General features: G+C 40.7%; 1 protein-coding gene across 5 annotated transcripts in view; it reads right to left on the bottom strand.

The window, feature by feature from the left end:
• The window catches only part of LOC124273155 (calcitonin receptor-like), a 188533-nt gene that overhangs the window by 59971 nt on the left and 112083 nt on the right, over positions 1-16479 (bottom strand). For 4 of the 5 annotated variants that reach the window (XM_046708374.1, XM_046708371.1, XM_046708377.1 and 1 more), the window contains one exon: positions 9788-9917. In XM_046708374.1, the coding sequence (XP_046564330.1) occupies positions 9788-9914 (127 nt within the window). In that variant the 5' untranslated portion in view covers positions 9915-9917. Of the gene's footprint in view, positions 1-9787; positions 9918-15365; positions 15470-16479 lie in introns of those variants that run through there. The other variant, XM_046708375.1, reaches the window with a different exon arrangement.

The following is a 16479-nucleotide window of genomic DNA, read 5'->3' as shown; positions in this document are numbered from 1 at the left end:
CGTCACTTGACAACAGAACTGATAGTGGCCCGTCGTTGAGGTTGAGCGGTTCAATATCATTTGCAGCGGCCCGCAAATGTCTGATAATAGGAGGGCCGTTTCATGATAGTTCCATGTGTTTTAGCTATAATGGATGCTATCGCTGCTTAGTAATAAATCAAGAGATAATAGCATAATAATCATGAGCAAGTGCATGTATAAGACTCTTAAAGTATTAGTTAACGGTGAATCACCGGTGAGTAGTTTGCAGTAATTCGCCGATCACGAGGCAAGACATGAGACCAAGGAATGATATAACTTTGAACGAATAAGAAGGATGTTTTGAGACATGTGACAAGGGTGGACTCAAACACCTTAACAACACTAGCAATGCCGTGCAGGCTTTCCAATGGACCGAGGTGAATCGCCCTTCACTTAGTTTCCCACTGTGGGATGAGCCTTCCCGGTCTTATGTTGAAGTTGTAGTAAGAGAGATGGACTGAGGCAAAGTAAACCTATGTGAGTATATAACCTGGTGTTGCGTTAATCGTTGTATGAATGTCCGCCAGTCATGGATGTGATGTGGACAGTTAGGAGTCAAGGAGTCCTACACTCCTTGTGTAGGAGGAGATATCTGTTGTAGGGTCCACTGAAGCCCCAAAACAGTTTCGACAATAACAAGGGAGATAATTAAACATTTAGGATTTGCGCAATGTATATCAAATTAAGGGTTTATAATACACAGCGCCGTTCAGGGAGTGGTCACATATACACAGGCTAATTTTGGTCAACCACGTTCTTAGTAAAGTACGAATATCCTAGTTTTGTTTGCTATACAGCATTGGTTTAAACTGACCAGTTTCTAAAAAGTCTTTGTGTGTAATTAGGTTTTGGCAATGGCAGCCGTGCAAATTTATCAAGTACAATTTACACAATTACGATTTCATTTTTATAGAAGCCTAAGTTAGATAGCTGACTTTGTGTGCTTCACTCCGAGAACGTGAGTAGGAATCTATGTGCATCGATGTCACATTTGTATTGTGGTGTATGATATAAAGACAAAGTCCTGAATTCAGCAGATAGATGGAAAAGTGCGAGGATGTTGAATAGGTTCTTCTAATGATTGGTCTGCGTACATTTAGGAATAGTTTCTGGATGGGTATAAACACATGCCAGCCAAGGACAATAACGTTGTTGCATATCAAGTTATCAATAGTGGTGTCCCCCGCAGTGAAATTGCTGGCATATTGCTAAAAGCGGCGTAAAACTAAACTCATTCACTCACCAGCAACAATGCGGAGGGGAAGGGGTCATTGTTAACTCGGTAATTTAACTCTTGTCTTTGGAAAGTCATGTCCCAGATTCTGACGGTCACTTTGTATATTCCTAATTTGTCACCTAAAATGACATCATATATCCAGACTGACGACACGGAACTCCAAACAACCTACATCGGTGTCTACAGTTGTATTGCTTTCAGATACCCCTCCATTCAGAACCAGGTCGATCGGGACTGCTTTCCATTCAATAGCCTATCCTGTCTCAACTCTGATACTAAGCAGTTTCCCTGACGGATTTCATTTGGAGATGACGACAAACCATCTTTGTTTAAAAAATAGATTCCTGGCTATCAACCGTCGATGTTGTTCCATCCTTGTATGATACAACATGTACTGCCATCAAGAAATCCCACTCAATTTACTTGATCCCATATTGGCTAATCCTGTCAGAATGAACGACCACACTCTATTCTTTCATCAACGTCTATGGCTCGACAACCAATGTTCTCCTGGAACAAATGGATGGTCACTTCAAGCATGTATAGAAATTAACTTGCGGACGTAAATGATCATCCTTGGGAGATGATGGACTGCGGGGATTATCTGCCACGTGCCAGTGCTTGTCCACTAAATTCCACAGGATCACGTTAACAACAATCTACGGGGATCTCCATTCTCGTCAAAGCTCAATACATAAGACCAAGATAATCGTAGTTCAGCTCCAGTGCGTTATTGATGTTCCTGGCGATTGTGTAGATGGGAGACTACATCGGTAGCTGAGGAGACAAGCGCACTATTTGCTACATTCACTTCACGATGGTCGACCATTGTGTTTGGTTAAAGAACTACGGCGTTCGTACACTTTCCCCGTTGCCACTGCTTGTCTGGGTTAGGACAATCTGGCCCTTACTCTAATTCTGGCTACAACTCAACATTAAGAGGTTATTGATACTTCTAGCCAGGGTTATAATATTTTTCAAAATAATTTGAGACAGAGCTCATGGGCGAAGATCCTACCTAGTATTCGGCTGTCATATGTTAGGCCTATGTCCGGAGTGAGTGAGTATGGCCTTTTGACTTTTTAGCAGTATTTCAGAACATTACCACGGGGTACTACAAGACATGGCTTTACACATCAAAAACATTTTGAGAATCGAACCTGGGTCTTCGGCGTGACGAGCGAAGGCTTTAACCACTAGGCTACCCCTCCGTCCCCTATGTCTAAGTACTAATTAGTGCCTTGCAATTGTCTCTGTACAGGTACGTGGAGAATAACCTGTAGGAATTAAATTACATGTTGATCAAGATCATTTATATATTTAGCAGTATCATACTGTGTGAGTATCTCGTCAATTAGAGCTGCGTTTGAATCATATGAATCTGACTTGCTGAAAATGCCTATGCACTCTGTAACATTATGATAATCATAACTGACATTTAAAATGCACCCGTATCTACACACTAGTGCATACTCATGACGCTATGGTAACATGAGAGGATACTATACAATAGATGTACATGTTGGGTTTGAAGAGTTAGTAATAGGTGCTCTTGAAAATCTAGCTTCGGTATCAGCTGACATATAGCATCGTAATGCTGCAATTGCGGGCCTTGGACAGGTGGCCTCTTTGTAACATTTAGATAAATAATTTAGACTCATTATCAAGAAGCTTTCAGAAGCTTTTCCTGAGACCGGTCTAACGCTGTAGGTCATAACTCGACATGAATGTCAAGCCCAACTTTCGGTTAACCTGGAAAGTGTTCCGGTGTTCCGGTGACCTCAGATTGTAATCTTGTGCAATCCTTGAAATTGATGAGGATGATCAAAGGATAGATATATTCACTCTCATCTTCAGCTATGTAGATTTTTTTGTGAAAGTGTAAGTGCATATCGAACCGTCATTAATTATTTCTGAAATAGAGCGCGTACATTACCAGATAAAATACTACCGGGTCACGCGTTAAGATCAGAATAATGACTCCGAATGATGTTCCAAAGTCGCTCTAGGAAATGACTACAAATTCATGAAATTGATTCATATCATTTTAAGTAAAGAAAGTTAGATTTATTCTGAAATTTGAAAATTCATCCTTCAACACATATTCATGTTGTAATTCCAAACTTGAATGTGTATACACTGGGTGTTTGTTTATCTGTTGGGAGCGTGATACTCGCACGTGTCTATATGTGACCACTGCACAGTGATTGTCAAGTGATCACCGCTTGTAAAAATACCTCCGTTTTACCGTTAATAGCTCACCGCACAATGGCGGCGTCCTGAGAAGGAACACCTTCGCGCCATTTTTAGCTGCATATGGGAATCCAGTGAAATGAAGCTGCCATCATTTTTTATCACATATCTAGAATCGTTGGAGGGCAATACTCATGACTCGCCAGGGACCGATCGTCTATGAGTGACGTCATGTCGACTCGACAACCACATTTGGTTGGTAGATCTACGGAATCCATACCAAATTGACATATTAACAGCTGGGTTCCTGGGTTGAGGCCAGTTAGTGGCAGACCCGTTTGCAATCCGACGTCCAGCAAACCGGCGTCCATGTCAACATCTGGCTCGCTTAGCTTGGTGTCGACAGCATGTGAGGTTCAGAGGACACAGATTGGCTCTAAGTTCGAGATCATTTTCCACCCTTTGTACAAATGCAGGTATGCACCTTCACGATACATCAGAATGGTGCCCGCCCACATGTTCTTGTTATTAGAGACATTTTAGGCTGATTAACATGGCTATACAGTTTAGGCAGATTAACATGGCTATACAGTTTAGGCAGATTAACATGGCTATACAGTTTAGGCTGATTAACATGGCTATACAGTTTAGGCAGATTAACATGGCTATACAGTTTAGGCAGATTAACATGGCTATACAGTTTAGGCTGATTAACATGGCTATACAGTTTAGGCAGATTAACATATACAGCTATACAGTTTAGGCAGATTAACATGGCTATACAGTTTAGGCAGATTAACATGGCTATACAGTTTAGGCAGATTAACATGGCTATACAGTTTAGGCAGATTAACATGGCTATACAGTTTAGGCAGATTAACATGGCTATACAGTTTAGGCTGATTAACATGGCTATACAGTTTAGGCTGATTAACATGACTATACAGTTTAGGCAGATTAACATGGCTATACAGTTTAGGCAGATTAACATGGCTATACAGTTTAGGCAGATTAACATGGCTATACAGTTTAGGCAGATTAACATGGCTATACAGTTTAGGCAGATTAACATGGCTATACAGTTTAGGCAGATTAACATGGCTATACAGTTTAGGCAGATTAACATGGCTATACAGTTTAGGCAGATTAACATGGCTATACAGTTTAGGCAGATTAACATGGCTATACAGTTTAGGCAGATTAACATGGCTACATACAGTTTAGGCAGCAGATTAACATGGCTATACAGTTTAGGCAGATTAACATGGCTATACAGTTTAGGCAGATTAACATGGCTATACAGTTTAGGCAGATTAACATGGCTATACAGTTTAGGCAGATTAACATGGCTATACAGTTTAGGCTGATTAACATGGCTATACAGTTTAGGCAGATTAACATGGCTATACAGTTTAGGCAGATTAACATGGCTATACAGTTTAGGCAGATTAACATGACTATACAGTTTAGGCAGATTAACATGGCTATACAGTTTAGGCAGATTACTATACAGTTTAGGCTGATTAACATGGCTATACAGTTTAGGCAGATTAACATGGCTATACAGTTTAGGCAGATTAACATGGCTATACAGTTTAGGGCATGATTAACATGGCTATACAGTTACAGTTTAGGCAGATTAACATGGCTATACAGTTTAGGCAGATTAACATGGCTATACAGTTTAGGCAGATTAACATGGCTATACAGTTTAGGCAGATTAACATGGCTATACAGTTTAGGCAGATTAACATGGCTATACAGTTTAGGCTGATTAACATGGCTATACAGTTTAGGCAGATTAACATGGCTATACAGTTTAGGCAGATTAACATGGCTATACAGTTTAGGCAGATTAACATGGCTATACAGTTTAGGCAGATTAACATGGCTATACAGTTTAGGGCAGATTAACATGGCTATACAGTTTAGGCAGATTAACATGGCTATACAGTTTAGGCTGATTAACATGGCTATACAGTTTAGGCAGATTAACATGGCTATACAGTTTAGGCAGATTAACATGGCTATACAGCTTTAGGCAGATTAACATGGCTATACAGTTTAGGCAGATTAACATGGCTATACAGTTTAGGCAGATTAACATGGCTATACAGTTTAGGCAGATTAACATGGCTATACAGTTTAGGCAGATTAACATGGCTATACAGTTTAGGCAGATTAACATGGCTAACATGGCTACAGTTTAGGCAGATTAACATGGCTATACAGTTTAGGCTGATTAACATGGCTATACAGTTTAGGCAGATTAACATGGCTATACAGTTTAGGGATTAAGATTAGCAGATTAACATGGCTATACAGTTTAGGCAGATTAACATGGCTATACAGTTTAGGCAGATTAACATGGCTATACAGTTTAGGCAGATTAACATGGCTATACAGTTTAGGCAGATTAACATGGCTATACAGTTTAGGCAGATTAACATGGCTATACAGTTTAGGCTGATTAACATGGCTATACAGTTTAGGCTGATTAACATGGCTATACAGTTTAGGCAGATTAACATGGCTATACAGTTTAGGCAGATTAACATGGCTATACAGTTTAGGCTGATTAACATGGCTATACAGTTTAGGCAGATTAACATGGCTATACAGTTTAGGCAGATTAACATGGCTATACAGTTTAGGCAGATTAACATGGCTATACAGTTTAGGCAGATTAACAGGCAACATGGCTATACAGTTTAGGCAGATTAACATGGCTATACAGTTTAGGCAGATTAACATGGCTATACAGTTTAGGCAGATTAACATGGCTATACAGTTTAGGCAGATTAACATGGCTATACAGTTTAGGCAGATTAACATGGCTATACAGTTTAGGCAGATTAACATGGCTATACAGTTTAGGCAGATTAACATGGCTATACAGTTTAGGCAGATTAACATGGCTATACAGTTTAGGCAGATTAACATGGCTATACAGTTTAGGCAGATTAACATGGCTATACAGTTTAGGCAGATTAACATGGCTATACAGTTTAGGCAGATTAACATGGCTATACAGTTTAGGCAGATTAACATGGCTATACAGTTTAGGCAGATTAACATGGCTATACAGTTTAGGCAGATTAACATGGCTATACAGTTTAGGCAGATTAACATGGCTATACAGTTTAGGCAGATTAACATGGCTATACAGTTTAGGCAGATTAACATGGCTATACAGTTTAGGCAGATTAACATGGCTATACAGTTTAGGCAGATTAACATGGCTATACAGTTTAGGCAGATTAACATGGCTATACAGTTTAGGCAGATTAACATGGCTATACAGTTTAGGCAGATTAACATGGCTATACATGGTTTAGGCAGATTAACATGGCTATACAGTTTAGGCATGATTAACATGGCAGATTAACATGGCTATACAGTTTAGGCAGATTAACATGGCTATACAGTTTAGGCAGATTAACATGGCTATACAGTTTAGGCAGATTAACATGGCTATACAGTTTAGGCAGATTAACATGGCTATAGGCAGTTTGGCTATACAGCAGATTAACATGGCTATACAGTTTAGGCAGGCTATACAGTTTTAACATGGCTATACAGTTTAGGCAGATTAACATGGCTATACAGTTTATGGGTTTAGGCAGATTAACATACAGGCTATATACAGTTTAGGCAGATTAACATGGCTATACAGTTTAGGCAGATTAACATGGCTATACAGTTTAGGCAGATTAACATGGCTATACAGTTTAGGCAGATTAACATGGCTATACAGTTTAGGCAGATTAACATGGCTATACAGTTTAGGCAGATTAACATGGCTATACAGTTTAGGCAGATTAACATGGCTATACAGTTTAGGCAGATTAACATGGCTATACAGTTTAGGCAGATTAACATGGCTATACAGTTTAGGCAGATTAACATGGCTATACAGTTTAGGCAGATTAACATGGCTATACAGTTTAGGCAGATTAACATGGCTATACAGTTTAGGCAGATTAACATGGCTATACAGTTTAGGCAGATTAACATGGCTATACAGTTTAGGCAGATTAACATGGCTATACAGTTTAGGCAGATTAACATGGCTATACAGTTTAGGCAGATTAACATGGCTATACAGTTTAGGCAGATTAACATGGCTATACAGTTTAGGCAGATTAACATGGCTATACAGTTTAGGCAGATTAACATGGCTATACAGTTTAGGCAGATTAACATGGCTATACAGTTTAGGGATTAACATGGCTATACAGTTTAGGCTGATTAACATGGCTATACAGTTTTTAGGCAGTTTAGATTAACATGGCTATACAGTTTAGGCAGATTAACATGGCTATACAGTTTAGGCAGATTAACATGGCTATACAGTTTAGGCAGATTAACATGGCTATACAGTTTAGGCTGATTAACATGGCTATACAGTTTAGGCTGATTAACATGACTATACAGTTTAGGCTGATTAACATGGCTATACAGTTTAGGCAGATTAACATGGCTATACAGTTTAGGCAGATTAACATGGCTATACAGTTTAGGCAGATTAACATGGCTATACAGTTTAGGCTGATTAACATGGCTATACAGTTTAGGCAGATTAACATGGCTATACAGTTTAGGCAGATTAACATGGCTATACAGTTTAGGCAGATTAACATGGCTATACAGGCAGATTAACATGGCTATACAGTTTAGGCTGATTAACATGGCTATACAGTTTAGGCAGATTAACATGGCTATACAGTTTAGGCAGATTAACATGGCTATACAGTTTAGGCAGATTAACATGGCTATACAGTTTAGGCAGATTAACATGGCTATACAGTTTAGGCTGATTAACATGGCTATACAGTTTAGGCAGATTAACATGGCTATACAGTTTAGGCTGATTAACATGGCTATACAGTTTAGGCAGATTAACATGGCTATACAGTTTAGGCAGATTAACATGACTATACAGTTTAGGCAGATTAACATGGCTATACAGTTTAGGCAGATTAACATGGCTATACAGTTTAGGCTGATTAACATGGCTATACAGTTTAGGCAGATTAACATGGCTATACAGTTTAGGCTGATTAACATGGCTATACAGTTTAGGCAGATTAACATGGCTATACAGTTTAGGCAGATTAACATGGCTATACAGTTTAGGCTGATTAACATGGCTATACAGTTTAGGCAGATTAACATGGCTATACAGTTTAGGCAGATTAACATGACTATACTGGCATGGCCATCTGTTTTGTCAGACCTCGACTCCCTCATCGAGCACACCATGTCTAGGATGAGATGGATCGATGCCTACGACAGGTTCAGAACCAACCGTTTAACGCTCAATTCAGTTTACCCAATTGTTCGGCATTTGAACACAACACCCCCAGGCTGTTTTCAGTCACCTGATGTCGATGCCCCGCCTCTGTCTCGCCTTTATCAAGGCAAACGGTGGTCACGCCCGGTATTGATCATGTTAATTTAGTTTTGATACGGCCCCAACTCCAGGCGTGACCACCTGTCTCCTGCTACCACGTATGGGTTTTGTCAGTGGGTTTTGTTACGCTGAGACCTTGATCGGACGAATGGGCGATTATTACGGTATTTTTTTCAATAGCATTATATTTTATAAAATGCACAGTTGCCTGTTTTTACATTGCAACAGATTTTAGAGAAAAGTTGAAATATCTGTGATTGATATCAGTGATGATACAAATGACTAGCAATACGCAGTCACTTACGTCAACCCTTCTCCAGAGAACCCAGTTGGGGCGCGGTTGGCCTTGGGGTGACGTATGGCCTCTGTATGCTGAACTAACTTCATCGGGTTGGTGACACACCTGATCTAGGATATACCAACGACACTCCAATGACACAGATATGTCAATGTTTCCCGTTCTACCATTGACTATGCTGCTAGGTTTCTGCAGCTGGTTGTATGTACAAATAAGCATGTGATGGTAATATTTCCTGCTGATACTACCCGTGAAGATCCGGGTTACAATAAATTGGTCTCCAGCAACCCATGCTTATCGTAAGAAGCGACTAACGGGATCGGGTGGTTAGGCTCGCGTAGATCGATGCTCATGCTATTGATCACTGGATTGTCTCGTCCATTCTCGATTATTTACAGACCGCCGCCATATAGCGGGAATATTGCTGAATCCGGCGTTAAACCAACCAACCAATCCTACTGATACCTTTGTGAAGAGTCACGGTGACGTTTATGTAAGCAATAATTGGTAATACACATGTCAAATTATATCATCCCAAAGTCAGCCAGGTCTAAATGTGTTACACTGTTGTCAAGGAAGCCGTAACTGGCTGCGCGTTGGGTGAATACGGAACAAGTCTTACCATCATCGGGGTATGGTCTCTGCAGCACCGTCTCATTACACTGTCGCCATGCGTCGTAGTCGATCTTGAACAGTGCTTTACTTGGACCTTGCGTTGTCAGCTCGTGTGACGTTCCAGTGATGTTCATTTCCTGCAACGAAACAGCAGACATGAAATACCCCCAGACTGAGATGAAAGCTACAGTATGTGAAGGCAATCAGGCTCTGCAATACCTATACCTATACAAGCATGAGGGTAGCATATACCTGCACTCTATGTGTATTAATGAAGGAACCAAAAACCTGTGTTTAATCAAAATGAATAATAAAGAATCGAAAACAACACGCAGGAATAATTATGTGATGTAAATGAGATGAAGAAAAACAACATGAAAAACCGAATGTTAATTTTTTTTCTAGGTAATACCGTCCATATGTGACAACACAGCGGGATACAATGAACTTCACCGGGGACAATACACGAGTGATCACTAGTTGTCCCGGGATCAACTTCGATCTATTTTAGCTCTGTGTCGTGTCCTGGTCCCCTAGATCGTGGTGTCACAATTGTTCGTGGTAGCGTACTAGATTGGTGTGGTGCCCTATTTAGTCGTGTCCCAAAGTTAGCGGTGTCCCAAAGGTTCGTGGTGTCCCCAAGTTCGTGGTGTCCTAATTGTTCGTGGTGTCCTCACGTTCGTGGTGTCCCAATTGTTCGTATTGTCCCCAAGTCCGTGGTGTCCCAGTAGTTCGCGGTGTACCCTAGTTCGTGGTGTCCCAATTGTTCGTATTGTCCCCAAGTCCGTGGTGTCCAAGTAGTTCGCGGTGTACCCTAGTTCGTTGTGTCCCAATTGTTCGTATTGTCCCCAAGTCCGTGGTGTCCAAGTAGTTCGCGGTGTACCCTAGTTCGTTGTGTCCCAATTGTTCGTATTGTCCACAAGTTCGCGGTGTCCCCTACTCCGTATTGTCCACAAGTTTGTGGTGTCCCAGTAGTTCGCAGTGTCCCCAAGTTCGTGCTGTCCCAGTAGTTCGCGGTGTCCCCAAGTTTTACGGTGTCCCCTATTTAGTCATGTCCCCAAGTTCGCGGTGTCCCAGTAGTTCGTGGTTTCCCAGTAGTTCGCGGTGTTCCCAAGTTCGTGGTGTCCCAGTAGTTCGTGGTGTCCCAGTAGTTCGTGGTTTCCCAGTAGTTCGCGGTGTCCCCTACTTTGTATTGTCCCCAAGTTCGTGGTCTCCCATAGTTTGTATTGTCCCCTAGTTCGTGGTGTCCCAGTAGTTCGTATTGTCCCCAAGTTCGTGGTGTCCCAGTAGTTCGTATTGTCCCCAAGTTCGTGGTCTCCCATAGTTTGTATTGTCCCCAAGTTCGTGGTGTCCCCTAGTTCGTGGTGTCCCATTTGTTCATGGTGTCCCAGTAGTTCGTATTGTCCCCAAGTTCGTGGTGTCCCAGTAGTTCGCGGTGTCCCCTACTTTGTATTGTCCCCAAGTTCGTGGTCTCCCATAGTTTGTATTGTCCCCTAGTTCGTGGTGTCCCAGTAGTTCGTATTGTCCCCAAGTTCGTGGTGTCCCAGTAGTTCGTATTGTCCCCAAGTTCGTGGTCTCCCATAGTTTGTATTGTCCCCAAGTTCGTGGTGTCCCCTAGTTCGTGGTGTCCCAATTGTTCATGGTGTCCCAGTAGTTCGTATTGTCCCCAAGTTCGTGGTGTCCCAGTAGTTCGTATTGTCCCCAAGTTCGTGGTGTCCCAGTAGTTCGTATTGTCCCCTAGTTCGTGGTGTCCCAGTAGTTCGTATTGTCCCCTAGTTCGTGGTGTCCCAGTAGTTCGTATTGTCCCCAAGTTCATGGTGTCTCCCTAGCTCGTGGGTGCCATTGATTTGTGTTCTTTTTAATAGTAGGGCTTTGTCGACAGTCAAGACGACAGATGAACTTCCATATCTCGTTAACTGACAATATTATGTGAATGTCTCGCACGTCTCGATAGACGTAACACTGTAAACGTAACAAAAACAATAGAGTCGTGACGAAAAAAGTATCACCTCGAGGAAATGTATTACCAAATTTGATAAATATTATGCAAATTGACATAAATGTATATGATTCAACTCATTCATGCGAAGCGGCTTCCAGCTACACATGGCAATAACCCCATATCATAGCGTGAACAATATATAGTCAGCATCATATCCCAAGTTCTGTATATAATTAAACCTGCATTTCATTAACTGTAAAAACTAACAGCTGACGCAGTAGCACAATAGTCAATGGAAACCCATTTTTAATCTTTTCTTGCGTTCCCTGCTTTCCAAGTTAAACACGAACATAGAACTGGCCAAACACTTTCACTTGGTCAGTGGTAACCTTAAATATTTACACTACACCAGCGATCCATTTGTGTGCATTGTTTAAAAACATTAGCCTGAAGCTGTGTCGGAATGCAAACAGTTCTACGTGCCTGTCTTCCAAAGATCGGATGATATTTCAATGAAGCATTATGACTTTAAAACTGCGACATGCTCACATGGTGCCTCGTCAGATGAGAGATAATCAAAGCGTTATCGGAATCGGAAATAATGACACAGAATCCACAAACAATGAAAAAGATGGTGTGAAATGCCAACGGCTATGCTGTCAAAAGACCAATGTGTATGATCATTATTGCTATACAGAATGGAAGAATGATGTATTCTAATGTACTTACTGATTGGCAACAATTTGTTGCATCTATTCTAATCGTATACTTTTAAAATTACATTTTTTTTAACCGGATACGTGATGATGATATATTTTTACCGCCCTAATTAGCAGGGTGTGTCATAAACAAACCGAAACATGAGTCTCATTAACCTATTAAGACAATGATCTAATTTTCAACCGATCCGAATTTTCTCGTGTGAAAGTGAAAAGAGACACCACAAACAACTATGGTTACACTGAATTTCAATTCCTTGTTTCATAAGAAAATGGTATTTACAAGTTAATTTTAATTTTAAAATTTAAAAACATCGTATTTCAATATTGTATGGCGAGGTGTAGGCTACATATAATATCAAGTCCGTACCAGACCGCCAAACTTTTCTAGCGGCAGAGCCTCGTTTTGAGATTTCCACGATTTCCTGATTTCCGTTTGTCAGAGCACGCTGTACGACAGAGCACGCTGCACGACGTGTTTGCAGGGATTAGAAGGAGCGTAGTGTTGCAATATACAAGTGCTTAGATGTATCAAATAATACTGATTAATATTTATGTATCCAGTTGAATGAATTGGTCTCAAAATTCTGGACTGGTTATTGTACTAGGTTGCGCAATAGGACGGAACCCAGTCAACAGGAAACGAGACTGTTGTGTAATCAATGTTTTGACTTGTGCTGTGACCGTAGACCCATTGTTTGGAATGAAAGCTACAAGTTTCCATATCCACAAGAAATCTCTGCCCAAAGCAGAGCTGATGTACAATTTCGACTGGAACGTGAGCAAGTGTTTATGAGTCACTGTGAAACTGCGATGATACCAGGTGGTCGCAAAAGGTGAGCGTATCCTGTCCGATCGCTTGCACTCATCATAAACACATGCAAACTACGGGAAAATATGGTAAAAATAGGAATTGCATCGGACATCATGGTCACCGATGGCTCATATTTCGGGATACCCTTCACGTGTCTACCTTCAAAAGTTTTGAAGCCTTGATGGAAGAATCGAATGTTTTAATCCTATCGAAAAACCGTTAGTCGTGAGGCGATCTTTGAAATCTTGATAAACAGAGCATGTTCGAATTTATCCTACAGATGTAAAATGTAATCACTAAATGCTGTTGGAATATTGCTGGACACAAAGGGCCACACGCTGAGCATCCGTTGGTACAAGTGCTGTAAGTTATTGAAAATTGGGGTGGTCCTTAACTTTGTTTGTTGAGTATAAAAGCCCAGTGACGCTAAAAATATCACGTCATAGTAAGTCTCATTGTAGAGACGAAGCAGCGTTTGGAGGGAACAATCGATGGCGACCTTTTAGGGGATTCCTGATGATTCGAACTGCTAAGAATGTTCCACTTTTCTATTTGAATTATTTTTGCTTTGGTATTGGGGTCACGTATCAGCATATAAAGTGTAATATATATTTTTAATCAGATGGATGGTCCGTGGTTCATATGAATGTTCGGTTACTGTGACATCTGCCATTCTGTGCCTGCGTTACAACCGCTTTACATGAACCACTTCAACGATATCGCTAAACAGTGAGGCGAACAGCTGGTAAGGACAACAGGCGACATTGATCTTGTTTTACAATTGACAGGCAAACGGAAACTAGGCAGGTATTGTTGACCGATGCGAGATATACAGGATAGTTTCCTAATTCAATAAATATATAACATATGTGCGATAATAAGGCTTGTTTACCGACAAAACACCCCGCTTTAGCAGTACAACTGTCACCTCTCAGTTGTATATAGCAGTACAACTGTCACCTCAGTTTATATATATATATATATATATATATATATATATATATATATATATATATATATATATATATATATATATATCATATCATATACATGTATATATAGCCTGATGATATCCTTAAACCAGGTTATCCAGGGGCGGGTGCAGCTTTTTGAGAAAGGGGTGTGCACAGTTCAGGAGAGGGGTGAGGTCGTTTTCAATGGTCATTTAACTTTTGCGCACCCCTGCAAACACACCCCTTCCCCTTCTGGGTCCTCCCATGGACTCTCCAATACCAGAAATGCAGTTGGCACAAGACATGCGACTCATGTACGGAATTAAACCCGGGCTCGCGGCGTGAGAAGCTGACACGTTACGAGCTGAGCTACCAACGGTTGTCCTTGTAGTACATGTTGTGTTGAAGTGGGGCAGTGTCGGGGCAGATTTCAGTCCCGCACATTTCAATCAAAATAATCAAAACGAACGTTAATAGTGATGACATTTCTAACGATTCATAAACACATGCTAATGATGCAGCTGGGATTGTTATTCGAAATTTCTTCCGCCTGACCTCTGTACTTTGTGACAAGCCTGGACAAATGGTTATCCTATTTACAAACAGACAGCGTGTCAATATTAAAACGATTTAAAAAATAACTACCACATATGTTGCATTTATATTTATGTCAAATGTTGCATTTATATTTACGTCAAATGTTGCACGTATTGCTTTTGCCAAACCTTGACTGACGCACCGCGCATCATAGGGCAACAAAGTATCGTTTGGATTCATCATATTTCTTTTTCTTCTCGGAAGAAAATGAAACAAATTTTGAATTTCTTTAACTTCTGTAGAGTAGTATACAAGTTTATATGCATGGGTTACCTGGAACGCCGTTTAGCGATAACACCAAGGTTACAATAAAACCTCGTACAGGCGGTATCGATATCAGTATTATTCTGTGGAATAAACAATTCCTTGTCACGAATATATACATACCAATACAACTTGATGTGTAAGTAGAAAACAGTATTCGTGACTCAACTTTGAAACCAAACGTTATGATGAGGAAAATTGCCATACCTGGTATTAAAAAGAAACGCATTGTCGGATTGTTGCCAGCAATCAAGTGTCATCACGCAACAGAAGGTATTTCCCCTTCAAAGTCTTACCTTGGTTGTAAATACCTGGTACACTCCGGTGATCTACTTATGCCTCTAGTAGCGACAGACACCACGCAACGATCGCTGTCAGTAGTAGCATCTGTGTCTCACCTGCCGTCTATATTGATGAACGCTGAAACTGTGGAGTGAGTGGTAACGTGACAGTCTGTACTGCCTGGGTTTACGCCATGAACGACACAGGCGTCTACAGCCGGCGAAGTTGCACTGTGGTGTCAAGGACTGATGGTTCTTCATCTCAAGACTACAGATTCAGCAGGGGTGGTGATAAAGCCAAGTAGAATGGTTTTACATCAACGTTGATGCATGTGTGCAGCGATGTGCATACAGGTCAGTGTTTGGCTGATGGTGCTCGTCACAACTATATTCAGTTATATAGTGTTAATCCAGATACCATATATACCCAACAGAAATGTTCACACAGCAGAAAATGGGTACCCGGTGGGATACGTCATGTGGCTATGACCTTCTAGCGCCTAACAGGCAGCTTGGGTTATCCGGGGTAATAATGTGCTGTGCTATCCATTGTTATCATACCTGGTGTGGAGTTTGGCGCTATATAAATGGACACACTATTATCATATAACAGATAACAGACACAGATATCACGACTTCCCCATTCAAGCATTATGCTGACTCCAAGACGGCTGATGCCTAGCTCCAGGCAGGGAAACAACAAATATCCAACAATAAAGGCTGTTTTAATATTGGATGATCGAAAATAGAACCCCTGACGTTCCGATCTCCGAACAGACACTCTGTCCTCTAGGCCTCATATAAGTTGGGATTCTGGTTCGACATTGTTATTGGTCCAAGCTTTATAATACCGTGACAGGTAATTTTCTCATATTTGATATTGGTAAGTGAATCTCGGTTATTGAAGTCTCAGTCGTGACATTTCTGTTAACAGACATCAAAAGATGATGAAATGCCGCTACCTTTTGCCATACATTCCACTCCACGAGCCTTTACTTCGGTTGAATGCATTGGTGGATAAGTAATCTGTACTGTGTAATTAGTAATCTAAATACTACACATACGTAAACAGACAGAAACGATGTAATTTAATCAGTTTTCTTAAATATCATTAAATATTTGTTATATA

The sequence above is a fragment of the Haliotis rubra genome, unplaced genomic scaffold (genome assembly GCF_003918875.1).
Source record: "Haliotis rubra isolate DU_JTF1 unplaced genomic scaffold, ASM391887v1 Scf177, whole genome shotgun sequence".
Taxonomy (NCBI): Eukaryota; Metazoa; Mollusca; class Gastropoda; order Lepetellida; family Haliotidae; genus Haliotis; species Haliotis rubra.
The sequence above is the reverse complement of the archived record's forward strand: the minus strand, read 5'-3'. Positions and strand labels throughout refer to the sequence as shown.